At 36.4% G+C, this 27,023-nt stretch overlaps 1 protein-coding gene across 12 annotated transcripts in view; it reads right to left on the reverse strand.

Moving 5' to 3' along the window:
- Positions 1-27,023, reverse strand: part of ENAH (ENAH actin regulator) — a 109,917-nt gene that overhangs the window by 6,864 nt on the left and 76,030 nt on the right. For 4 of the 12 annotated variants that reach the window (XM_033099489.1, XM_033099488.1, XM_033099494.1 and 1 more), the window contains 9 exons: positions 25,509-25,593; positions 14,665-14,954; positions 12,673-12,783; positions 10,449-10,753; positions 9,341-9,471; positions 9,120-9,177; positions 8,277-8,325; positions 4,620-4,686; positions 2,450-2,512 (listed from right to left, as the gene is read on the reverse strand). In XM_033099489.1, coding sequence (XP_032955380.1) covers positions 2,450-2,512; positions 4,620-4,686; positions 8,277-8,325; positions 9,120-9,177; positions 9,341-9,471; positions 10,449-10,753; positions 12,673-12,783; positions 14,665-14,954; positions 25,509-25,593 — 1,159 coding nt within the window. Of the gene's footprint in view, positions 1-2,449; positions 2,513-4,619; positions 4,687-8,276; positions 8,326-9,119; positions 9,178-9,340; positions 9,472-10,448; positions 10,754-12,672; positions 13,462-14,664; positions 14,955-25,508; positions 25,594-25,999; positions 26,012-27,023 lie in introns of all 12 variants that reach the window. The other 8 variants (XM_033099493.1, XM_033099496.1, XM_033099491.1 and 5 more) reach the window with 5 other exon arrangements.

Raw genomic sequence — 27,023 nt, forward strand, 5'->3', positions numbered from 1 at the left:
CCATAAACTTATTTCGTCTTAAAAAAAGGAAATGCCACACAGAAGTTGATTGTCAATTATTATTGCATTTTCAAATATTTAGCTGCTATTAAAAATTTTGCTTGAAGAAATAAGTCTTAGAGATTAGGTATATTTTAAGCATAAGTTTCAATACTGAATAAATTTTCATTGGTTCCCTTTCCAATTCTGACAATAAAAGAAAATCCTCAGTGGAAAATCTAGTTTTAACTGGGTCCTCCTCTATTTTCTGGTTTAGTATGGTAAGTGGCCACTCTTTAAGGGCCATAAATCAATGAAAATTAAAACCATTAGTCAAGTCACATATTTTCAATTTTGTAGAGTACCAATGTTAAGAAATCTGAACCAACAGGTTTAATAACTCCCCAAATTACAACTGCACAATTTTTAGAAGGCATGTTATACCTCAAACCCATAGGCATTGTTTGTGAAGGTGAAATATTGAGTTAATTTGCTTTAACATCAAACATATGACTACTTAAAAGGTTGCTGTGAAGGAAGTCGGCCAATTTTACTTCATTAGGGTATCTGCTGCTGTGCTTATATGAACAAGGAAAATAATATAATAACTTTCAGAAAACTTCATTCAATAAGCATGAGGTAGGCACCGTCGGGGATAAGAAGATTTAGGACATATTTCCTTTCCTTCTGTGATGATGCTACACCTTTTTACTTTACCGAGGAGACTACTTAATTCCACAGTCACTTAAGGTGTGCTGAGGTCCACAGTATGCCACCATGCACGGTGCTCTGTCTGAGCTAGTCAAACATTCTTACCGGTCGCCCTGCTGTGCGTTTCATTTACCCACTGCTGTCTATTCCTGCTCTCCAGAATTAAATCATTAACAACTACTCTGCTTTTCTTCTGCTTTTCACATTTCAGTGGTACATCTCGCTAATTATTTTCTTCTATGTTACAATGAGTATCCCTGAAATTCATGTGATTTAACTTTATCCTGCTACTTAACCAGGCAGTAGGTTATGACTATGTCCATATTTACTAAACAATGCAGAAAAATATTGTTGTTATAGAATAAACAATTGTGGAAACATGCAATTTTTTAAAAATTGAATTCATGCTAACATGCAATCCATCACCACCACTACCACCACCACCACCACCAACACCACCACCATGATAATTAACTAAAGGGGGGAACTTTTCATACTGAAGGAAAGAAGTAATCACCACTTTTTAAAAAAAGGTTTGTCAACAAGACTGTCCCAGGAGGCTCTCTCTATGTGTGAAAGCAGCAAAGACAACTGAGAAGATTTACAACAGCAAATCTCATTGTTAAATGCTATTTTTCCCTCTATGTACTAATAAGTCTAATAAGTCTTTGGGTCATAAAAATTAAATCACCTCAAAAAAGGCAGAAAAAAACGATTTCACTATTATAATATAAACATTTTATGCAGATTTAACTGGCTGACAAACATCAAATATTTTAATCATCAATGGCATGAAAATAATTTCAGCCAATTAACAATTTGGCCAAATAAAGTCTGATTACAGAGCCCCTCACTGCCATAAACACCTCATCCAATATTATTTAATTCATGTTCCCAGTGGATTTGATGTGTATCTTTAAAAACAGGTGTATATAGTAACATGGGTAAATCTCAGTTATTTCCAACCTATGGGTTTTCACCATAATTGGTAACAAAATATGAGGGTTTCTCAGAGGTTCTTATTACTTCATAATGAGAGTATTGCCTCTAGATACCTACCTATAAAATAACTACAATACTTGAGTTCCTGTTCTGCCAAATTAACTCTAAATATAGCTTGAGCATTTGAGGATTTTAAAAGATTGTCAATTTTTTAATTAAGAAAGAAACACATGACTCACATGTTGTTTCCTTAATTGAAAAATGGTATAACAGGACTCATGCTAGAAAACAAATAATCTGCACAGGATGTTAAATGCTAGGTTGTTAAAGATACTCAATTTACTATAAATATAAAGTACCTAGGAAACAGAGATTTTCCTCAATGAATAAATTATCCACAATTATTGTCTCGTGTTCCAGTGTCAAATAAAACAAGCTCTTCTACTCCATTTTTAGAAAGCCTTTTCCCATACTTACAAAAAGAACAGCCTTTACAAGAAAATGCAAACGCTACAAACAGCCTAGATAGAAAATATATGGCCTTTGATTCCCATTCTAATATTTCTGAGGTTTACCATTTATATTTCTCTTAATCCAACTATACAGTGATGGCAGGAAATGAATATTATTCATTTTTCTAATTAAAATCTCTTACAATTTTTTTTTAAAGTGTTCTAAATAAAACTGAACATGATAAGAGTCAACCTTCCTAAGTATTTCCCTTGTGGTGATTACCAATCCACGTAGAAAAAGCTCAGCCCTATCCTGAACGGGTTACTTAAAAGTCTCAAATCACAAAGTCACATCAGGATGATACCTGTGTAATGAATCATAGGACCTGTTGTCAAAAACAATCTGATTTTTCCTTGGAGAATCCCGTCTATGAAGGGGAAAAACCATTTAAAGGGGTATACAATAGAACTTTAAGAAATAATTCTCATTATGTTATCGTTTATCGGTTTTTAGTCACAGCAAACAAAGTAAAAACTAAAGGAGTCCATTAACCTTCAAATAATCGTTTTTGTTTTCAAATGAAAAAAAAAAGGTATTTGGAGACTAATTCTAGTTACGTGAGGGTACTGTTGACTTAATTACAAAGAATTTTAAAAAATCATTACTTTTATAGACAGCAGACACAATCAAATCTACCCACACACAGATTCAACAAGTATTAAAACACGAAGACATTTCTATTAGAGTGAACATAAAGCTATCGCCTCAAATAAAAAGCACAATAAAAAAATCATTGTAGTTTGAAGTATACAAAATTAACGCTTCTCAGGAGGCGTATAAAGCACATTTTTTTCCATCTTGAACACAAGATTTGTAAGCTCTTAAAAACCACAGTAAGAATTCACAAACTTTCCAATGTTACATTCCAGACATAGTTAAAAGCAATTTTAACCACAAATTCTTGCTTTTATTCTGTCTGACATCTTCACTTAATAAATACAGCATAATGCAATATCACATGTATATTACAGGATACGAATCCATCTTACCACCAACATAATTTTGATGTGGATATTCAGAAAAGAAATGGGTGCTTTCACTACTGTGCAAAATGAGGCATACTTAGAGGAAACTATCTATTAGAATCAGAACAAGACTATAATGCATTACTTAATAATAACCAATATTTGATTAATCTAGATAAAAACACTTTTTAAAAATGGTGACCTTCAGAACGCTTATTAAATTTCCTTTAAAAGTCTGAAAAACCTTTCAAAGAATATTTTCTCCATCACTAAATGAACTCAAATGTATCAAGAAACATTCCATTTGGACAGCCTCTTCCATGTCCTTTCTACGAAACGGCTTTTTGCCATGAATTAAGGTGTAGCTACAGGCAAGCTCACAACTATGGAATTCCTATCAATGAAGCAGGGATGAATAGTAGTGGCAAAGGAGAAAGACTTCTTCCCTGTCACAATTTACACCTTCAAAGCACAAATGACACATCACAATTCTGTTTCCTGATATGTACTTGATAAATCAGGCTTCACAATGAGCTACTGAAGAAAATCTGTAACAACTACTAGAGATGCATTAGAAGGCCTCATCAATTAGGTATCTGAGAAACACAAATGTTCAATTTTTCCCACCTATTGAAAAAACATGTCCACCAAAAGCAATTCCTGCATTTTCCTTTAAAATCAAATGTCCCTACCCATCTTTTAGTCACTTAGAAACTGAAAGCGTCTATACATTCCCAAAAGCCCAGTTTTTTTGTGGAGCTTAAATAATTCTGTCCTGCCCAAATCTTGCCTCCCATCAAAAAGAACCACACAAAATCCAAATTTAGATTTAGGCTAATACAGAACAGACCTGTGATAATATGAGGTCTATCTCTATAGTTTTCTTTATTAGGTTTTTGTAAGTAGAGACAAGTTTGTTTTATATGAGGCAAAACATAAGGCAACTACCTCAGAAAGACAAGGCAAAAAACTCTTTAGTCTGTAGGAAAAATATGTTTTGTTTCTGGGGGGAAAAAATGAGTCCTTTAAACTGTCTCATAAACCAAGAAAAAGTTTCGCCTAAGTTCAAGGCCTGAGATATAAATTTAGTTATGATGATAAAGTATGCCAAGCTAAGGAATACTGAATTTTCTTGACCACGCCCACTCAGCCACTTGTAGACACATGAATTACCTAGTCTTGTTTCTGGGTACTAACTTTTCTAACTTGAATATAATTAGAAATTTCACTGAGAGAGCAATAAATCTACTTTACAAATGCAAAATTTCAGGTTTTATTTTGCTCTCTCTTAAACACTACAGTCTTCTCTCTCCAGCTGCTTTTCAGTTAAAAACATAGACGCTTCTTTTGGATTCAGCGGTTGCCCAACAGTAGTAGATTCCAGGTGTTCTGTTTGCTCCATAGTACAATTTCAAATCTACCCTTCCATTTTTTCTACAATAAAAATGTAGGTGACAATTTCTCTTTGGATATAAACATAACATAAACCTCAGAAAAAAAATTTAATACCTGGAGATAACAGGTGACTTGCTGCCATTCATTGTATTTGTTCTTTCCCAAGGTTTTCTTGTTGGTTCTTTAAAAATAAAGAACATAAATTATTAAATATCCTATATGCTCCCAGCTATTTTTAAAACAAATAAAATACTAAATACCATTATACAGGTTTACACAGTATTATAAATAAAAAAAATTTAACTTCCATTCTGAACTTTAATTAAAATCTGTGAGGATTCTAATTTGTACAATTTCAGACCTTAAAATGAGAAGTGACAAGTTTCCCTAGAATGTACTTAGATTGTTAAATCTCAAAATACTACAAGTGTAAACTCCGGATGGAAAGAAGTTGCTCTAGTAAAGATAGGATAATCAGAATAAGAGCAGAATATTTTTAATTAGTTAAAATAGTATAAATTATTTCAAATTAAGAGATAGTGTAAACTTATTAGAATAGGACAGTATTAACTATACTATTTTAAACTACTCTTAGTGCCAATGGTTAAAACAAATAAAAAGTAGAATCTTTAATGTGTTCATAAATTTCAATATTTAATCTAAAATCAAATAGTCTTCTTGGAAAAAAATTCAAACAGTTCAAAACAAATTTCAGAATCAGGAAATTCTACTGAACTTCCTTGATTCTCAAACAAACCGATTCTTGGGACTTAGCAGACAATTCCAGTTAAATATAAATAAGTTTACTCTAAGCCCTTACTACAGAAGATACTATGGAGTGACTCACTGGTCAGCCGTCTACTGTGCTTTGATTTGTTTCTCTAATATGGGCTGACTCATTGACGACTGGGTGCAGACTTATCATGGAAGCATTTAGGCCACATGAGAATCAGGTCTAAGTCTGAGCTGTGATCTCACTGCACAGTTTCTGCCAGGAAACTGCTCCAAGTTCCAACGCAGCCCCGCAACTGGCTCCTGAACATTCTTAGGTAGGTAGTGGCTTGTCCTCTCTTGAAACTACACATCTGCAAAACTTAACTCAACCTCTCCCTTGAAACAGTACTTTTGTTCTGGATTTCTGTTGCATTCGGCCATCTAGGTGTGAAAGCTTGAAGTCATCATTCATCCTGCTTTTCTCCTCATTAATCAATCATCAATCCCTCCCTTTTTAATTAGACTTTGTTGTTCCTTCTTTTGTATTCTCACAGCTAACACATTCTCTCATCGACCACCCCCGAGTTGACATCAAATTATCAGATGAAGAGGTCCAGGAGAGACAGAATCAGAAACACATCCAAGACACATCTGCCAGACTAGACAAAAAGAGGGAAGTCCTGAATGAAACTGAAGAACGGGACAGGCAGGGGAAGGGTCATCAGGACGCTGTCACAAACATAGAGGCAGGTGGAGAGATGAGGAAATAATTCCAACGGGATCGGGTGCAGCGAGTGCTAACGTGTGTAACAGCTGGTCCTTTCTCAATCAGCCAGGCCATCTTTTCATCTTAAAAGGGCACCTCTCTTTTTGAGGACAAGCAGTTCAGTGCAGCCCTGCAGGCAGTGACGCTGTCCTGTCTCTAAGGGGCGCTCAGGAGGAAGCACAGAGGCTGGGTTACCTAGCTCAGGTCTTTGGAAACACACTGGATCCTTCTGGCACAAACTGCCTTACCAAGGTCGCTTTCTACGTCACACTGCTCACAACTGCCATTTTAATGTTCCTGAAAATTTCGGTTGATTGTGAACTCATTACTTGCAGGATCAAGTCTAAACTCCTGATCTTTTCATAAAAAGCTTTCACATGTTGGGTCTAACTCGCTTTTCGGAACCTTTTTCCCAATACTCCTCAAAAAGAATTCTCCATCCTAGGCAGGTGCGTCACCTTACTGCTTCCTAGTCTCTTCTTGCTCATCTCCAGCTCCCGAACTGTGCTCATGCTTTATACCCACTTTCTGAGATGTCACCTACTCTCAGCCAAACTAAATACTCTTCAAGGGACAGTAAAATGTCACTTTTCTCTACAGAGATGACCCAGGTCATTCCAGACTATACAATGTCCTCCTTCTTTGACACATTATTTAATATTTAACATGTGGTTGTAAAAGATTAACTTTTCACTTGTGTGTCTCATCTTCTCAGCTGGATATGAGTTTCTTGTGTTCAGGACTTTATCTTTCACTTCTTTTTGGCTTGTCAAGTGTCTGACACAATGCTAATTAAAAAAAAAAAAAAACCTAATGAAACAAGCGATAAAAAAGCCTTCAACCCTTCTGAATCCTTGGTTGTATACATATGGAGCGTGCGCAAACACACACACACACTCCATGCTATAGTTTTCCCTATTTTAAATAAGGGGATACCTATTAGATAAGGAGTTGTTAACTTGGGGGTCCATGGATGACCTTCAGGAATTCATGAAAATGCTGAAATTATGAGCAAATTTGTATAAAAATATGATTTTTCCCTCGAGGAGAGGGCTCCTAGCTCTTTTCAAATTTTAAAAGGTTCTGTCGCCCTAAATTATAGTTGAGTTATAAAATATCTATGGTCTTGTTATTAAGACCATAATATATAATTAATTTGGGCTTACAGAAGAAAGATAAAGTTAAAATAAGTGGGTCACAAACCAGATGATTTTTAATGAAGATAATGTAAACTGATCTGAGTCCTATTCAGAGGAAAAACAAAGAGCTGAGGGAAAATAGTTCACAAAGTCACAATGTTAATTATAATATAACAGTTAGACTACTGAATAGTCATATTAATAATGTGAATGATTTTTTTTTTTTTTTGGCAAATGGGTTACAACCACAAAAACAGAAGTATGTTTTCTAAAAAGTGGAGTTCAGAAGCAGCTAGTAGTCTCCAAATCGAGTAAGCATTAATATAGACATTTCTCCATAATGGTTTCTTGTGGACCATTCTAGATATTTGTTCGTCAAATTTATTTATGTCACTTCATTCCACATTAGATATGGGGGTGAATATATAGTTGAGCCTCTAGTCTTTTAGTCAAGTATAAAGAAATGACATGTGAATATGTAACAATCTCGTATTCCCATCATGGATATAGTACTCATTAAGTACTTCCAGTAAAGCACTTAATTTTTGTTAATATTCTAAGTAATATAATCTATGCCCAAAAGTTCTCAATGTCAGAAATTTCGCTAAACTCAAGAACATTTCCCAAAAGCCCTGAGGAGACCTTTCCCTTACAAATTAGATGCTTTATTTCTTTGATTATCACTATTACCTAAATGAATGGTAAAACGACAACTTCTCAATTTGAGAATGTTTTGAAATATTTCAGAGTTAATACTAGCCAACATGCTCTCTTAATCTTTACCTTTAAGAATCAATTATCAAAAATACTTCCATTTCACCTGATAATGTATTTTTCGTTGTTTTAGTGAATAACCTCAAATCATTAATACACAAGAATTTGTAAAAATTATGATTTCCAAAGAATAAATCATCAGATAAAAACTCTGGGTTTTAGTGGATCTCCCAATATCAGAGATTAACAGGTGCTTCTGGGTTAACAAAAGGCAGAGGAAAACAAAAGTCAGTACTTTCAAGTGTGAACAAAAACTTTACCATTTTACGAACCAAGCAGTCACTTGATGCAAATATGGGAAAATGGGGGATTTGCAACTGGGGAATATTACTATTTAGAGTAAGTTTACAAAGGTTAAATTATCTCTCTTGAACTTACCAGGTGTACTTGTTGAAGAGGCCTTAGAAGGTACAGGCTCTGAATCTTCCTAAAAACGAAGAAATCCGTGTTAATAATATCACATCTACCAGAAACCTGCTGTATGTGTTTAGTGTTTTATCCTCCCATTTCCAATGTTCCCTCTGCCATTTCCCACTTTTTCCTTTGTCAGTCTTCTCTCCCGTCCATGTTAGACTTCTTTCTTCTCTTACCTTCCTAGCATTGCCCCTCCTGTATCCCCAGAGCTCCCTTCCACATTTGTTCTCACTGAGAACTGCATTAGTCAATGTTATCAGGCCAGACATGAGAGACAGACTGGGGGAACGGCATCAAAGATGGCCAAACGGAGCAGGAAAAACAATTCTATTGTTTGTGAAACATCAATATACAGAACAAATACAGTAGAGATCGCCCAGATGAACTGGGAAGGGAAACACAGCCAATAACCACAGGGCTCCTTGGGGAAACATCTGAGAACTGCCGACTGAGTCTTATTCCTTCAGTTTCAGTGCAAGGAAACAGACCCTCAGAAGAAAAAACAGGAACGAATGAAAGGTCATTCATTCGTTTAATGGTTGGCTTAGGCACAGAATTAAATTATGTAGGTTTGAACTTCAGTGCTTTCTCTACAACACCACGTAGTCAACGCATTTTACTAAAAATGCCAGTAAAAATTCATAAATAATGCTCAAAACGAGACATTTTTTATACCTTAAGAGTAAAAAAGAAGCAATTGTAAGTTCATCTTAAGTTCAAATTAATCTTTGACACGATTTCCTGAATGAGCTATCTATGCTTGAATTTCACATTTTCAGGTGTAGTAGACAATATTTATTAACTTACATTTTTGTCCTCTTTTTGTTCTGTTTCTATTGTTGATCCCTTTTCAGCAATTCTTCTCCTAGAAAGAAGGTAAATTGGATTTTTTTTTTTTAAATCATCTAACTCTTACTATAAAACCTACTTCTCCAAAAGGGAAGAACTGAATCTAGGTAAATTATATTTGGAACAAAATTAACAAAATACTCTCAGTTCTGGACAGGTCCATGTAATTTCTCACTTACCTCCTGGCCAGCAGGGCACTCATTTCTTCCATCAAACCACTGCCCCCTAAAGGAAGGGGTCCATTTCCACGACCCGTGTCTGTTTTGGAGGAGGCGGAATTCCCCCCGCTTGGGAAAGAGGCATCCTCCATCTTAATGAGAACATACATACATAATAAACTCTTATGTTAGTCAAGCCCGTGTTTATTACTATATTATATTCAAAACAGAAGGATATATAAGCATTAATTTCAATAAAAACATCTATTTTTTTAATATTAAATCTTCTTAAGAACCAACAGGGTGAATAGCATTGACTTTATATGTCAATGGAAGTATTATCAAAACTAACATCACCAATAATGGAAAAAAATACTGTATCACATGGCCCCTTGTGTGATACACTGAAAAGGACTTATTACTTTACTGGTAAAAAATGCATAACCTGCCAAAAGAAAATTGCATAACTCTTGTCGAATCTTGAGGAAACATCCGATAAACCAAACTGAAGGATGAGCTACGAACTAATTGTTTTATAGTCTTCAAAAATATCAGTATCATGAAAGAATGAGGAATTGTTACAGATTAAAAGCAAATTAAAGCGCCATTACAATTAAATGTAACGGGTGGTCTTGTACTAGAAAAAAATTCCATAAAAGACATTATTGGACATATAAGAAATTGGAACAATTTGTAGATGATAGCATTCTATCAATTAAGTTTCCTGATTTTAATAATTACATTGTGGTCATATGACTGAATGTCCTTGTACTTACAAAATACACAATGAAGTATACAGGGAAACAGGGGCATGGGGTCTCTGACTTACTCTCAATTCAGACAAAAGAGGAAAGTGCGTGTACATGTGTGTTTCTGTAGAAGGGAACATTCACACAGAAAGAAGAATAAGGGAAATTTGTCAAATGTCAATTGGTGAGTCCAAGTGATGGATTTATAGAAACTATTATTCTTGCAACTTTTCCATAAGTTTAAATTATTTCAATTTTTTAAATCAAAGAAGTTAATCAAATAGGGTTCATAAAATCAGAATACGATAAATTCAGTATTTTAGATACTGAGAAAGAACAAGGCACACAGAAAAAATATAGTAATTTGGAAATGCATTTACCCGTGACACTTTCCTAAGTTTTGCGCCAGCAATCGCAGCTGCCAGTCCAGTTAACGGGCGATTGTCTTCTGACATGGATCCCGCAAAAAATCCAGATGCAGGAAGAGGAGGAGCGGGAGGCGGCGGTGGAGGAGGGGGGACTTGGTTAGGAAGAGGGGGTGGAGGAGGGGGAGGGGGCGGCCCTGCGGACGGAAGCGGCGGGGGAGGAGGGGGTCCTGGGGGAGGAGGAAGGGCCACTGAAGCCTGGGCCGGACCTGGTGGGAGTGGGGGCGGGGGTGGAGGTGCAGGTGGTCCCAAGACAATACCTGAGAAAAAGAAATGTAAAATAAGACCATCAGCACAGAGGGAACCAGTATCTTCTTATGCGGAAAGGTACGCAGAATGCCATGCCAGATTAAACTGATGGCTCAAACATTTATTGCGTAGTATTAATGAGTTCGATTTATCAGGATATTGAAAGTCTAGGCTCGTAAGAAAAAGTAACTAAAATGTAAAGCCGACATGTGTACCTGCTTACTTTAATGCTAGAGCTTTATTACTAGAACTGTGCAACAGATCATCTAATCAGAATTTCTTTTTTGTTCGTGGAGATTTAGTAAATAAATGTTGATAAAATTTGGAAGAGAGGCAGCATCCCTGAAAAAACAAAATAGTGTCTATAACGGAAGTTAGTAGTACTATTTTAAATAACAGACCCCAAATAATCTGTGCAAACCTAAGTGTTGAGACAATAAATTCTACATTAGTGCAGACATATTTACTTGTTTATAGATAACCCAAAGGGGCTGGACTGAGAAGATGAAGGAGGCGTGGATCCCAGGCTTCAAAATCTTAAATTATTCCACATCTAATTTTCCAATGTGTAGCGATAATTGAGAATCATGAAGTAAAGGACTCTAGTAGTACAAAGTAAAACCTGAAAATAACTATCCGAAATCATTCAATGAAATAAAATGTGAAGTAGAGCTTTTCAGCCTAGAAGACGGGGTAAGAGAGAAACATCCAACTCTTAGAGAGTGAACAAGAACTTACTTCATCATATCAGAACACTGAACCAAGAGGTACTCTCTTAACCAAGGCTTAAAAGGGGCCTTTGCACACTGGGTGGTACAGCTTTTGAAACTGCTAACTTTGCGCAGTTATACAAGCTGAAAACACGCTGCTTGAAGAAAAGGATAGAGGAAGGGGCTGTCAGTTTTCCAGGGGTTGTCAGAGCTCTGAGGATGCAGCACGTAGGCCGTGTGACCTACACAACAATTAGCCTTATTACTTTTTCCTAAGAATTACTATTTTTAAAGAGGTGTGTTTAAATCCTGACTGTTTCTTTCTAAGTACATATTTGTTGTCATATTCCTTCCTGTCAATTCTTGCCAAACAAGGGGGTAGGGGGGGCGTTGCTAAGCATCTTCTTATTGATACTTACAGAGCCAGGTCTTTCTCTACTTATAAATAATCCATACTTAGAAGATTACATCCTCTCTTCCCTGTAACTATGACAGCGAGGTTTAGGCACGGGGATGGGGTGGAGGGAAGGGCATACCTAGAAGATGCTATTCTCTCTCTGCTATCCCTTTAAGCCTGCTACTTATAATCTGGGACCATGGGACCCTTTGGGCAGACATCAAGCCCGCCAACCTGTCCACCCCCTCCGGCAAAGGCAGGCTGCTCCACAGAGGTTAGGGTGGCGCCCATCTCTGGAAGTCTAATATGGGAAGCCCAATATAGGCAAGGCCAAAATGAAACAGGGTCCCAGATCACAATGGATACACAGGAGACTCTAGGATTATCCATGTAATGACGACTGTTGGGTGCTAAATATATGTCTAAGTTTTCCAGAAATTAAAGGAAGACAACTTAGCTCATGTATTTACTGTACAGATCAAATATGTGAAGAATTGCTTTCCTAGTGAAATTTAAAAGACATATATGATGGAGGGCCTTACCTACTGGAAAACACCTCCAATTACGATACTGCCAAAGATGCCAAAGTCTAGTGCAATATGGAAATCCTTTATATCGGTCTTCCAAATGCAATTAATCCAAACAGAAAAGAAAACCACATTTCTTCTCTACTTTAATTTTTAAAATTACAACTGATATGGCACGATGGCATAAAGATGTTCAAGAATCAACACCGTCCTCCCCACTCTTCTAGGCACGTAACGTGGTTGACATGTAATATTTCCGAGTGACTAGCTGCTGGGAGCAGGAACGGAAGCCTTACCCGGTTGGGCTGGAGTCTCGGCCGGCTGAGAGGCTGCCTGCAAGCCTGGCTCAGAAGCAGAGGAGTCCCCCAGCACAGAGTTTAGAGGAGTCTCCACACAGGCAGGGGCAGCTGCAGAGGGAGAAGGGAGAACACTAGGCTTGGATGAGGGAGTTGAGGCAACAGGGGTGCTTGGAGGAGAAGCTTGAGATCCACAGTGTGACAGTGGTGCGAGGGAAGGCAGTGCAGGCGGAGCTGGTGCTGCGGGCCCTGAGGTAGGCGGCGGGGACACTGCATGTGGGACCGAGTCAAGCAGCCCATTGGGTGCTGTCGGAGATGGAGGCATTTGGGGCACAGGAGAAGAAACACAAACAGGGAGAACAGGCCTTGGACCAGTAGCTTTGCCTGGGGGGCTGGTAATCATGATTGGAGGAGATGGAGGGAGGGGCGAAAAATTGGAAGTAGACCAGGCACAGGGCTTCGTAGCTGGAGGCTGAGAAGAGGGTGTGTTCACAGGAGAAGAAGGCTGAGAGTTTTTGTTCAGAGGACGAGGACCCGTAGCATAATGGGGAAGAACGGGGTGGAAGGCTGACCCTAAAGAGGTTGCAAAACGTGTCGCTGAGTGTCGAAGTGGTGGTGTAGGGGGTGTGGAAGTAGGTGGCAAAGCGGTCACTACAGCATAATCAGGAGTGGCATCTGACACTGGAGCTGAGATGACTTTAGCATATGATGGAGGAGGTGCTGAAGGAGGCTGGCAACTGGCATACTCCGGAAGTGGAGCACTATACAGGGAGCTGTCGGAAGATGGAGCTGGACAGAAGGTGCAAAGCAGCAGCACAAGACGGGATAAAAAAGGAGAGAGAAAAAGGGAGCTAGTAAAGCCACAAAACCAGCATTCAGACAAAATGTATAAATGTAGACTACAGTTAGTACAGAGAATTAGGCACGCGTACAAATAATTGATTTCACCCGAGAAATGTTTTAACTTCTAAATGCACTTTGAGATCCAGAAGAGGATGAAATAAGTTTTCTTTTTATCTAATAAGTAGATTGATAAATTCAATTGATTAGCTTATCCTTTACAAGAAACCGATAGTAGCTGTAGTCTTAATTTCAATTATTTAGCCCACTAAAAGGACATTAAGATTGCAGTCAGAGGAACACAAACAGAAGAATATGTTGTAGCAAAACTGGCCAACATTTATTGTAAAGGGCTAGGAACCCCCCATTCAATGCTTACTTGAGGAAAACTATTTTTTGCTGGCTATAACCCCAGAAAATAATTAGGCAGTTAAAAACAAACCAATCAACCAATATTTAATCAACCCACACTGAGACTTTTCGTATAGGCCATATGGAATAAAAAATAATTCTTCGATCCTACAATAATTGTTCGTTTTAATGAATATCAAAGGAGTTCAAACTTTCAGTCATATCTTAACCCTTTAGGTCTTTCAATAAATTCCACTGGATTTAGTAATTATCACTATTTTTTCCGCAATACTAAAACATATATTGAAATAACTAGTCAGTTTTAGAGAGGATATTTTTCACCTACTGTTTTTAATTCCTTAGGAATTAAATTTAATTAACTTAGGAATACAATCAAGCAAATGTCTTGTTGAATGGTACTATGATACTGCAGTATTCAAGACAATTTAAGCAATAATCTCAAAAGGGAAATATAATCCAAGCTCCTCCAATATAAAAAAATTTCCCATAAAAACATACTTATACTTTATAGCCAATTTATAGGGAGTTAGAAGAATTAGAATGCTAGAATAAAAATTTCCAAGAGCTTTCTTTAAGTCTCCAAGCAACAAAAGCAATAGAGAGAGAAATAAAAAGAAAATGTTAAAGTAGCAATTGCTGCGTATTTTTCATCGTTTCCAATCATAGTGCTTAATCCCAAGCATCTCAAGTGTGAAATATTTGAATACATAACTCCACCAAACATCGCCCACCATCCAAACCCAGGTATCAAGAACACGGAATAAAGTGTAAACTCCTTACCGGTGTTGGATATCCTCCGCTCTCGCTCCCATTCCAACTGCTCCCTTTCTAACTGTTCCTGTCGCTCTCTCTCCTGCCTTTCTCGCTCCAGTCTTTCCAGTCTCTCCCGCTCCAGGCGGTCCTGCCGGTCCCGTTCTTGTCTGTCTCTCTCCAGCTGCTCCTGTTCTAGGCGCTCCCTCTCCAGCCTTTCCCTTTCTAACCTCTCCCTCTCCAATCTTTCCCTTTCCATCCTTTCTCTCTCCAGCCTTTCCCGCTCCAGCTCCTTCTGTCGCTGCTGTTCCTGAAGTTGCCTGAAATTGAAGAAAAAAAAAGAAAAAAAATTAAAAATATGCACCTATGGCTACCCATCCTTGAAAACCTATTCCTTTCACGATGAACCAGTGTGAACCTCATTTTGGATTCAAATACAAAGCAATGGAGAGAGTATGCAACTGACACCTCTCCCTCACATGAAGAAAAGCTACTTTAGATAGAGATGACCTATCAGTTTCATATAAACAAAAATAATTTCTTAGTAGGATCACGTTTGGCTGACTGCTTCGGCACATAGCACTACATCTCATTTTATTCTGTGCGTCCATGAATCAAGTGTTGCAAATAAATGGATTTTCCAAATAACCGAACATACCACATTAATGACCGAGGCATTATTTGAATCACTTCATGAAAAAATTTCTAAACTGTAATTTCCTCACTAAAACGCGACACCAAATCTTCATAGTACAAGTAATACATTGTCATTCTAAAAAACACAAAAGGGGACGGGGGAAGGGGGGAGCCACAGGAATAGCTCAATAAAAGCTTCCTGAATGAAAAAATAAATAAATAAAACCACAGTTGAGAAGAAATCAACTTTCTATTATTTGAAGTCTCGTATCCAAAGGTAACTACAATAAACATTCTGGCATTCAAACTTCCAGACTTTTCCTTACGTAAAAATATGCATATAAACTTTAAAAACCAAATAAAATAGAATGATATTTCCCTACCACTCTGAAATCTGTTTTCTTCTCTCCCATTTAATACAGTGTAAAAGGTATTCGAAGGCACTAAGTATAGTTTTACGTCTTTATTTTACGTGAATTCGTAGTATTCTATTGGTTTCTTGTCCATAGTTTAAGCATAGTTTAAGCCAATGGTAGGATATGTTAGCCTAATACTGTTACTAATATTGCAATAAACATTTACCTTCATTTACTCTTTGAACCCTTTTCTAACTACATCTTTTATTTTTATGATTAGTTTCAGGTGTACAAAACAACATAATGATTAGACACTTAAACCCCTCACAAAGTGATAAACCCAAGTATACTACCCCTCTGACATCGTATATAACTGTTACAATACCATTGACTATATTCTGTGCTGTGTTTTACATCCTGTGACTAATACACACACACACACACACACACACACACACACACACACACACACACACACACACACACCCCCCCCAAACAATGTATACACATGACTTGTACTCATCTTTTATCGGTATACATTGAGTATTACAATTTCAATACAGTTTTAATTTTTCTAATTTAATACAATTTTAATTTTCCTTTCTTAAAATATGTGTTCCTTTTTTGGGTACCCTCTAATTATAGTTGACATTCAGTATTATTTTAGATTAGTTGCAGGTGTACAGTGCAGTGGTTACACAGTTATATAATCTATGAAGTGATCCCCAGGTAAGTCCAGTACCCATCTGACACCCTACATAGTCTGTACATTATTAACTATATTCCCCATACTGTAGTGCACATCCCCGTGACTAGTTTGTGACTACTAATTTGTACTTCACCTTTCTCACCCATCCTCCAACCCCTCTCCCTCTAAATCTTAAGGATCACGACTGACACACAGCTTTTCTAGTGAAAAGATATGTTTTGTTTGGTAATATGGCTTTTAATTTTTATGTAGAAAATCTAGTAATATGACTCTTTTGTGTGACCTGCCTTGGAGACCTTTCTCAGGCAACCCTTTGCCATAATAAGATTATATAATTACCAACACTTTCTTTTGATACTTTTAATTTTTACAATGTAATCCTTAGTTCATATGCAATTCATCCTGGGTTTGAGATGTGGAGTGGTGCTCTATGACACACACGTTACTGAATAGTTGGTAGCCCTGATTTAAGATGTCACCTTCATATGTGTTGACTGTTTCTGAACTTCCAGAATGTTTTGGTTCATAGATCTGTTTGCCTAGTATGACACCAGTACCTTGATACTTTGATATCTGATATATACTTTAACATCTAATAGGGTGCAGCCACCCTTCTTCTTTTTGAGTTTTTCTAAACGATTCTCCTTTAGCTTCTTCTAGATAAATTTCAGAATCACTTGGTTAAATGTACCCTTTCTGCCAAGACCTATCTTCTCAATCCTATTAATATTTTATTAAATTTGAAGATCACCTAGAAAAACAGTCATAGTTTTTAATCTACATATCTAAAAATTTATGGAATATCTCAGTATTTATTCAATTCAATTAAAAAAATCTTTGTCTCTATGAGTTTGTTTTTGTTTGTTCATGTTTCTTTTTTTGTTTTATAGTCCACATGAATGAAATCAAACGGTTTCTGTCCTTTTCTGACTTATTTCACTTAGCATAATACCCTCAAGGTCCACCTAAGACTGGTAGTTTACCAGAGGGAGGCAGGACAGGGCAAAATGGGTAATGGGAGTCAAATGTATGGTGATGGATGGAATCCAGACTTTCGGTGGTGAGCATGCTACAGTATATACAGATACCGATTTATAATATGGTACCCCTGAAACTTATGTAATGTTATTAACCAATGTTACCTCATTAAAAATAATTAATTTTTAAAAATCTTTAACTCTAGACATCAAATGCTGACTATGGAATATCTTTGTGATTGATTATATTAAAGCCTACAGAGGCCCATTGTATCTGGCTTTAAAACACAGTTTGCTTATTATCTTCCATACACATATGTACAAGAGCAAGAAAATGTTCCCACCCACCTGGACCTAAATGATAATCTTGCTATAAAAGTTAACTCCCCTCCTTCCAAAAAACGTTATCCTCATCTTACACATATTTCAAAAGGAAAGACTAAATGAGATAATGCTTTAAAGTCCCTTTAAAAAGTACTGGTAACATAGGAACACTCAATAAATGTCAGCTATAATAACAGTTATTTAGACATTTCGAATTGGGACTTTCCCTGGACTGGCTAATAAACTGGCTGGGTTCTTGATTACACGTAGAACTAAATGACAGAACGTGTATGCGCTCCTCCTTTGTTCCTCCCAGCAGCATAAATGAACCAGTAAGACCTTTCCAGAAATCTCCCCCCTTCATGTTTTCTAAACTGAGTATGAAACAAAAGGAAAAGCCCACTTGACGAGTAAATTAATCCCTCTTCTCTCTCTCATAAAAAACACAAAGCCGCTCTCTGGACATCACCATACTTAATATTAAGTTGATGCAAAAGTAATTGCGGTTTAAAAGGTTAAAAATAACTGCAAAAACCGCAATTACTTTCGCACCAACCTAATAACTGCAAGACAAAACCAGGAGAAATCTGTGGTAGTGCTTATTACGAGCAGCAGTTGTTTAGGACACTCACTGCTAAGTAATAAAATCAGATTTTTAGGGTACAGCACTGACTTCACTATGCTTTCTGATAAACCACTAGTTTCTGAGGAATGACAATATCCTCATATTATATATTTATTTTATATAATATTATATATAATTATATAAGACTGGGTATAATATAGTATAATATAATACCCAGTCTTATTTTACTTTAATATAAGACCGTATCTTATATTAATTTTGCTCCAAAAGACGCGTTACAGCTGATTGTCTGGCTAGGTCTTATTTTCGGGGAAACACGGTATCTGCTCTGCATCGACTCCATGCATCTTCTTTGAGTTCTCAGAGTCGCAGACACCTTACCCGCCGTGGACACCACCCACTCGGACATCGACATGACAATTACTGTCAGCTTTTTTGAACTTTTCTTATTTTTTAACTTTAGAGAGTATCTACTGACTTTCTAATGAGATGTCTCTTGCAGCTCCCTCACCCCCACACACACACTTATCCCAATATGCCAGGTGTGTCATAAAAATGTATACACATGACTTGTATTCATCTTTTGTTATCAGTATATATTGAGCGTTACAATTTTAATACAGTTATTTTCTTTCTTAAAATTTGTATACATTTTTTGACACCCTCTGTAGTCACGGGAGAATACGGAATTCTACTGATTAAATCAATATTCAGTGTTTATGTGATTAATATGATAATGTAAATACTGCTCCGAGTTGAACAACAGAGTAGTATTCTAAGAGTACATTCCATCTTTCATTCAAGTTTTTAGGTTTTTTCACCCCCCAGTTAATGGCTGCTTTTCTAAGCAACACAATGCTTTTAACACAAAGAATAAAAACCACAGGTGAAGTGTATAAAGTGAATCTGAAGAATTACTGAATGGTGGCATTTAAAACTCCTGACTTAAGATGGTTCCATATGTCCTAATATTCTAGGGTTTTCAGTCCATAAAAGATAAAGAGTATCTACTGATGTAGGAAAAAAGCACGATGCCAGAGAGATTTCCCAAGTTCATTGATAGATGATTGACATAAGCAACTCATACAGCTGCAGGAGATTTTGCTAACTGAATCTTTTCTTAAATTGAAGGTAAGAAAGGAAAGTGTTAAAAAGTCCTAGCTAATTTTTAGCCTGCTCACTGAAAAGAGGCACATCTAACTAGATTTCCCAAAGTAGTGTGTCAAACAGAAAATTTTAGGCTTACAAATCCTTAGTGGCATGAATAATTCCCACCTAAACTGGATGGTATATAAATCTTCTGTCTTTCATGTCCTCTAAAGCAGGACTTTGTATAAATTTTTATGGGGACACTTTCCAAATTTATAAATTCTGCTTTTCTTAGAAATATCACCACCGACTCACATGAGGATGGAAATGCATGGGACCCCTCTTCCTAGAGATTTATCTATAACTGACTGTTCTCTTCACACAATAACAGAATCATCCAAAGACTTTTTCAAAGTACAAGGGCTCTAATTCTAAACTGTAGAAAAATATGGGCAGACTCATTTTCCTTTGAAGTTAGGATATGCATTTTAAAATAATTTCTAAAATGTGTATTTTCTCAGAAACAATTATAGTGCAAATGACTAATATTAAAGCCACCAAAACACCTAAAAAATAATATCAGAAATTCCCCCCCACCAAAATATCTTTCTCCCCAAAAGAACTGTTCCCAAGAGACGTACAAAGCACTTTCCAATGAGATTAACAGTTTTGTTATATACACAAACACATATTTAGTTTATGTTGACACAAAGGCTTATCTTTTTTTAAAGCAAGCAAAATATAAATAACACAAGTTAAAAATACATTTCATTCAGCCTTACCTGTAAGGAAGTGTTAGGGTAATAAGGAGGGATTTAAATTTTGACATAATGAAGGAGAAGGGCAGACTAAGAAGAATGTTCTGGGTTGATAACATTCAGTACCACTCTGACATTACCGATATTTGTCAGAAAAGAAAACTACATAAACATGTTTTGATCATGCAACGTGGGCATGACATGAACTTCTCTATTAGTAAACAAATGAAAATGGATCAAACTAAACAAGAGCATTAAGTTGTAACAGTAGCAAGCTCCTGAGACAAGGGGCAATACTCACAAGAGAAGGCGGTCAAGGTTTGGTCCATCGTGCCTATGAAGGCTACTTGGAGGTCTGTACACTTTCATCGCTCCAACTCCCCGCTTCTATGGGGGGATGACTACTCCCCTTTTATAACTTTCAGGTAGGGCTGGTGATGTGCAAGCTATTTATAGATAGTAACTAAAGTAAGTTCTATGTTGAGACTAACACAGGAATGACTCATGTTCCTCAGAATATGTTTTTTCATCAGTCAGCCAAGGGAGCCAAATCAAAAACTGATATGAACAAGTGATACACAGAACACCAACCTATATGATCCTCATGCTACTATAGTAAAAGTAGTGGACTACTCTAAAGGAAACATTCATTTCAACTCAATTTCACCCTTGTTAAACATAAAAAAAAAAATACATAAACTTATAAAATATAACATAGCTTAAAAAGTTGAATTCTATTACAAAGCTTATAACAAAACAGTAATCCTCTTCCCAACCCTCACCACTTCTGACTCTCGCCCCAGAAGAAACTAATTTCCACACTTTGGTATTTATCTCACGTTTCTAAACACAGTCATTTGTTCAGAAGTAATACTTGTTAGTTTTTCAGATTTAGACATTAACTACTGACTTTCGACTACACAAATGATTTAATTCCCGACACCCTTTAGCCCCTCGGACCTTTTCTTCCTCATCTCCCCACTAAATCCTAACAGCACTTGGGATGCATCAGCAACATTCACTTAGAAATTCATGGCAGACCATATTTACTTTTCAGAATAGTTTCCTTGTTACTCTGCTGTTACTCTGGTAATTTTAAATACTCTGGTGTTTTTTTTTTTTTTACACATCTGCTTCTTTTTCTATATCCCTATTGCTATTTCAACCTAAACCCTCTATCAGAACTGTAAACCCTTTCAATATAGCCGAACGTATCATGGGATCTATTGTTCTGTTTGCTTATTTTGTTTTTCCTTGCCCCAGAAATACCCCTCTCTGACGCCCTTAGGCCTTCTGCCCCATTCGGGATTCACTCGTCTCTTTCCTAAGGCAGATCCTTTGTTTCCTGGCTCCTCTCAGGATTTCATCATTCTTGGTGTACTCTCTCATTTTAATAGAATACGCCTTCCAGTAGCTTCCTAGAAGTTGTGCAGGGGAGGAAGTTTTAGGTTGGAAGTGTAAATTGGAAATAATCCCTCAGGAATTTGAAGGCCCCTCCCACACCCCAAGCTCTTAAAATCTTCTCTTTATTCCGGTACTCTAAAACGGCACAGTGATACGCCTTGGTGGTGGGTTTCGTTTGTTTGTTTGTCTTTCCTACTTATTGGGCTGGATATTTGGTGAGCTTTTTCAATCTAGACCAGGGGGCCTGGGAAACTATAGTCCCAGGCCAAGTTTGGCCACGCCCAATCACGTACATATCATCTACAGCAAATTACAAAGGAAGAGTGAGACTTCGGGCCCACAGCAAATTACAAAGGAAGAGTTAAACTTCAGGCCCACAGGTCTAAACTGTTTCCTACTGTCCCTTTGCAGAAAAAGTTTGCAGACCTCTGACCGGCACAATCAAGTCACTGAGTGCCAGGAAATACTTTGTTATTTATTTGCAAGTTGCGTTTCCTTACACTTTTGTTCTTTTTCCTCTTAGAAACTCCTATTATTTGGGATGTTGGACTTCCTGATCTGATTTTTTCTTTCTCATATACTATCTCTATCGTTTACAACTACTTTCAGGGCAATTACCTCAATCTTATTTCTCAAACCTACTATTATTAATGCTGCTTTTTTTTTAATTTCTAAGTACATTTTCTTATACTCTCAAGTAACTACAAATTTTTCCTTTATGAATGAAATATATTCTCTTAGTTCTCTGAAGCTGTTATAGCATATTTTTAGGTTTTCTTCTAGTTCCTGTAATACATCTGTTTATATGAACCCTGGTTAATAAGAGGTTTGAAAGGATTCAGGAGAGGGGCGGTAGATCACCTACAAACATGAAGACAAAGATTAATGACAGTTACAGAAAGACTGCAAATGTATAAACTTGAAAAATGATTTATCTGCTAAAGCCACGTGGCAGAATGGAAGATAAAAGAATAAAGAAGTGTGTAAAACTACTCAACTCCTCTTACAGAGTGAGGACTTAAGAGATATTGTCTAAAGTTAAGACAGAGGTTCAATTTGAAAAAGAAACCAACAGCGGTACTAAAAATAGTTAATTACTGATGATTGGCAAAGGAAGTGAAGAGTTCTTCATTTTTCATGGTGGAGCATCAATAGCTAGTGTCTATAACTTGACTCATCAAAAAATAGAAATATAAACATATTATTCAGTATTATGAGGATGTCATCAAAAGTACTAAAAGAGTACTTAATTTCAGAAATTAATATGATGGGAAGGGCACAATCACGTATTAATAGATTACTCTCCCCATTTTAGGCCCTTTACATTGTTTGAAATTTTCTTTGCCGTGTGCAAAAATGTTTAAGAAAAATTAACCTGGCAGTAATAAAGTAGTAATAACTGAAAGGGACTTAGGTTAAAGACAGAAAAATCACATGGAAAACTAAAGCAGCACATCAGACAATAAATACTGGAGAAAGCTATTAGTAATGAGAATGTCAGAAGAGTAAATCTAACAGGCTTTTAGAGAAAGAAATAACAAAGTATACTTGAATAGAGATGGTGACTGAAGATAATTACAGACTTTCTAAGCTGAAACTTTGGAGGAAATAGTAAAGAGAAGAAGGAATGTACATGAAGAACAAAATCATTCTTAAATCAGGGTTTAAACTGAGGTGTCAGACGGATATCCAAATGGATGAGCTCTATGATAGAAATTCTCATTGGGGTTCTGCTGTTGGAAGTCAGACGGTGTGTGACCCTCTGAAATGGTATGCAGGTTTTTGTACATAAATGCAAGTGTGTAGTTGCACAAACACCCACATGTTATCTAAAGGGTTGGGGGGCCTGATGGAAGAGGAGACGTCCCCTGCTTTCACCTAATTCCCACAGGATCCATGAGACTACTCCATTTAGTTAGAAATGTGGGTCTGGACCTCACATGGATGATCAGTGAATGGGGGCTATAGATTTGGAAGCCATCAGCATAAAAGAGTTAAAACTACAATAGGCAAGCAAATCATCAATTTTTCAAAGGGCATACTGTGTACAGAAAGAAAAAAGATAGCTAAGTGCCAAGTCTTATATAGCAGGGGTGCCAAAAAAATGTATACACATGACTAGTATTCATCTTTTGTTATCAGTATGCATCAAGTATTACAATTTTGATAGTTTTTTCCTTTCTTAAAATGTGTATACAATTTTTTGGCACCGTCTGTATACATAAAGAGGTACAGAAAAGGATAGAAAAGGAGAAGAATTTGCAAAAAGAAGACACTAGAGTATCGAAAGGAAGAAAGAATGGTAGAAGTGGACTAAGAGAAGAAATTTAAACTAGAAGTCAGTCAATAATGGAAGCAGCACATCCAGTAGATTGGTGGGTACACAAAGCAAATTTCATGAGATTAAAAGGGAAATGGATGAAGAGTAAAGAGAAGGAATAGAGATGAAATTAATATTGAGAGAGAAAGAAAATGGTTTGGAAGGTTTATCTAAATGACAACAATAACCTATGCATGACTGTGGACATAAAATAATTTAAAAATCCATACCAATTTTTTAGAAATTTAGATTTCACTGTTCAAAATGACTGAGTTAGCCTTCGACTAAACAAGTAAGCAATATAAACAACATCTCCAATTTTCAAACCCTTCAGTTTTCTACTTAGATACAAACAGAAAAACCTGAAGTCCAGGTGAGCACAGCTAGGTTCAAGCCTGGGATGGTGGGCTGTGGCCCCTGCCACTGAAGACTGAAAATGGTGACTGGACTTGGAGCTGAGCTGCGCCCTCCACAACTAGACTGAAGGACAACAATTTGGTGCTGATGGGCCCTGGAGAAACACACTGTTCCCCTATATTCCCCAATAAAATTAAAAAAAAGAACCTCTCAATATGGAACTGAAATTATTATATTCTCAAAGCTTCCCTTATTTATACAGAAACTTAATTTTATTTATAAAATCTGCGAATTACAGCATCCCTCAAAAGAGTTAGATTTTCACCAAATTTGGAGGCTATTTCAGGAGTGATCTAACTGAATATACAAGCTGTGGGAAGAAGAAAAATTGGGGCAGATCCTGGAGGGCGTTCCTCAAGAGCTAAGTACGCAGTTCTACACCACGGATCCATGGCGAGAAATCCCTTTGACTGTCAGGGGAACATGACACATGTATTAAGACAACATAGAGAATACGAAGAATGTTTCAAGTGTGAGATCCAAATCGAAAGTCACAAGAAAATACTAGTAGCTTGTCATGGAGCACATGCTGCTCAACTGGAAAAATCCATCTATACAACAGTTATCAAGTCTCCAGAACAAAACAGGGGTGACCTACTAGCCATAGCTCTAAAACATCTCTAAAATGTTTTCATTTAAAATGGGACACCTGGTATGACTAGCTCAATTTTAGTTACCAAATGTACCTGAATTTTATAAAACTATTTTGTTACAAAGTAGCTGGTAATTCAGAGACTCTGCTAATTCAGAAAAACTACCCACCCCTACATGAGGATGTATTAAAATTTCAAATATGTTTCTAAACTGCACTGAAATAATGATGTTATTGATTGCATTCAACCAGCAGTTTGGTCATAAACAATGATTTTGTATTCCATTACTAAACTCAATAGTAGTATCTCAAGATCAGTGCCTTACACAAACGGCCAACACTGTTTCAATTTTCTAGTTACGTCATATGAAAGCTGTAATGATCACAGATTAATTTATAACTATTATGAAAATAAGACTCCTGGAGGTATAAAGACATTTTGTACGCTGTTAAGTATAGTTACACTATTTTAAACTTACATGAGAATTATTTTTACAAAAAAAAAAGCTACGAAATTTTATAACATGTTTTGTCCAGCATAACAAGAATTTGCTCACTTATTAATGGTGATTACAAAAGATAATAATATAACAATAATAGTTCTGACTTTCAAATGGTTGATGAGACAGAATCTGCTTTCAGTATTAGGATGTTCACAGTTTCTGCAGTAGAATGAAAGAGTACAAACAATAACCTGTAAATGTACCTTCGTTGAATTTCCAATTCTTCTTGTGATGGGCCATTTTGAACTTGGGCAGGTAGTTGTGAATTTTGTCTAGGCAATGTTGGCCCTAAAAGGGGAAGAAAACAGTATAGGTGAAGATTATCTTGATATTTAGCTAGATAGAGAGAAAATCATGAGACTAACATAAAACCATCACATATTTACAAATGCATCTTCTTTTTGGTTAGCAAAATAAAATATAAGCTTTACGTAACACAGAGCAAATGAAAGACTGCAATGTAATACCAGTCACCACCTCCAAAGGCTTACTTCAAACAAATGGAAAACATCAACAATAAAGGAAAAATAAATATTTATATATGAAGAGCTTGAGTAAAACAAGTGTTCAATGAGCACCTGGAGAGACACCTAAGCTTGACATTTTCTAAGACAATGAGACATTCTCTTTGGGGTACTTATTCATGAAGTGGAAAGGGCAAACTTAAATGAAAAATCAGAATTCAAAAACTCACCTAAATAGAACACTGGAAATGAAAAACAGGAGAGAGAGAGAGCATGAGAACCTTATTACTAGACTGATGTATGCTAATGCATTTATCAAATTTGCCCCTTAAATTTAAGCTGCCATTCTTATTTCATGGCCTGGCATTTCCAGCACTGGTGAAAACAAACATTTGCTCAACTTCCATATATAATTAACCTACTGAGCTGAATTTTTAATGTCACAGAGGCTTAGTAACTTTTCATTTGGGGTAAAACAAAAACAAACAAACAAAAAAAAAACTTGCATTCAAACCAACATGGTTCTGTCATGAGAAACTAATGATCATCCATTCCCACATATCACGTACAAGGTAGAGCCATTTTTAGCATCTTATAAAGAATGCCACTAAATTATGGGACATTTAATGTCACTAGATATAAAAATTAAATGTGTCACAAAATGAGATAAATAAATACTGGACCTAACATACAATGAATGCCTAGCGTTACAATAGAACAGTCTTAAAATTTAATCCAATAAACGAGAATAAAGAAATAGTTGTTATTTTCCACTCTTAGAGAGAAATATATGAGTAATGATATGCTATACGTATTTGTGAATTCTGGTGTGCCAGCAAATGTCCCTAGCAGATATTTTAAAAGTGTTTTGTAGACTACTAGTATAAAAAAGTTAATACTTCTAAAGCAAAGTCTTGTAATCTATGAATTAAAAGCACAAAGTATTTCATGCTAGTAGAGTAGGCTTCACAACTAGAAGAATGTAGCACAGTACTGGGTACACCCCAAGTGAAGAAAAACAAGTAATTTGATCTGAACTTACCTACTAATTTCTTTCCTCATCTCTTTATACATATTTTTACATTAATCATTTAATTTGTCATCTAAAGACAAATTAGATGACAACTGCAGTGATAGATTTCATTAAATTTCCTAAGAGTCGGCTATTTTGAGAACCACATAAAGGAAACATAAAAATTTATTAATCCCACATAATCAGTAACAAAAAAATTTAAAATCTTTAAATACACACTT

The sequence above is a fragment of the Rhinolophus ferrumequinum genome, chromosome 27, assembly GCF_004115265.2.
Source record: "Rhinolophus ferrumequinum isolate MPI-CBG mRhiFer1 chromosome 27, mRhiFer1_v1.p, whole genome shotgun sequence".
NCBI lineage: Eukaryota > Metazoa > Chordata > Mammalia > Chiroptera > Rhinolophidae > Rhinolophus > Rhinolophus ferrumequinum.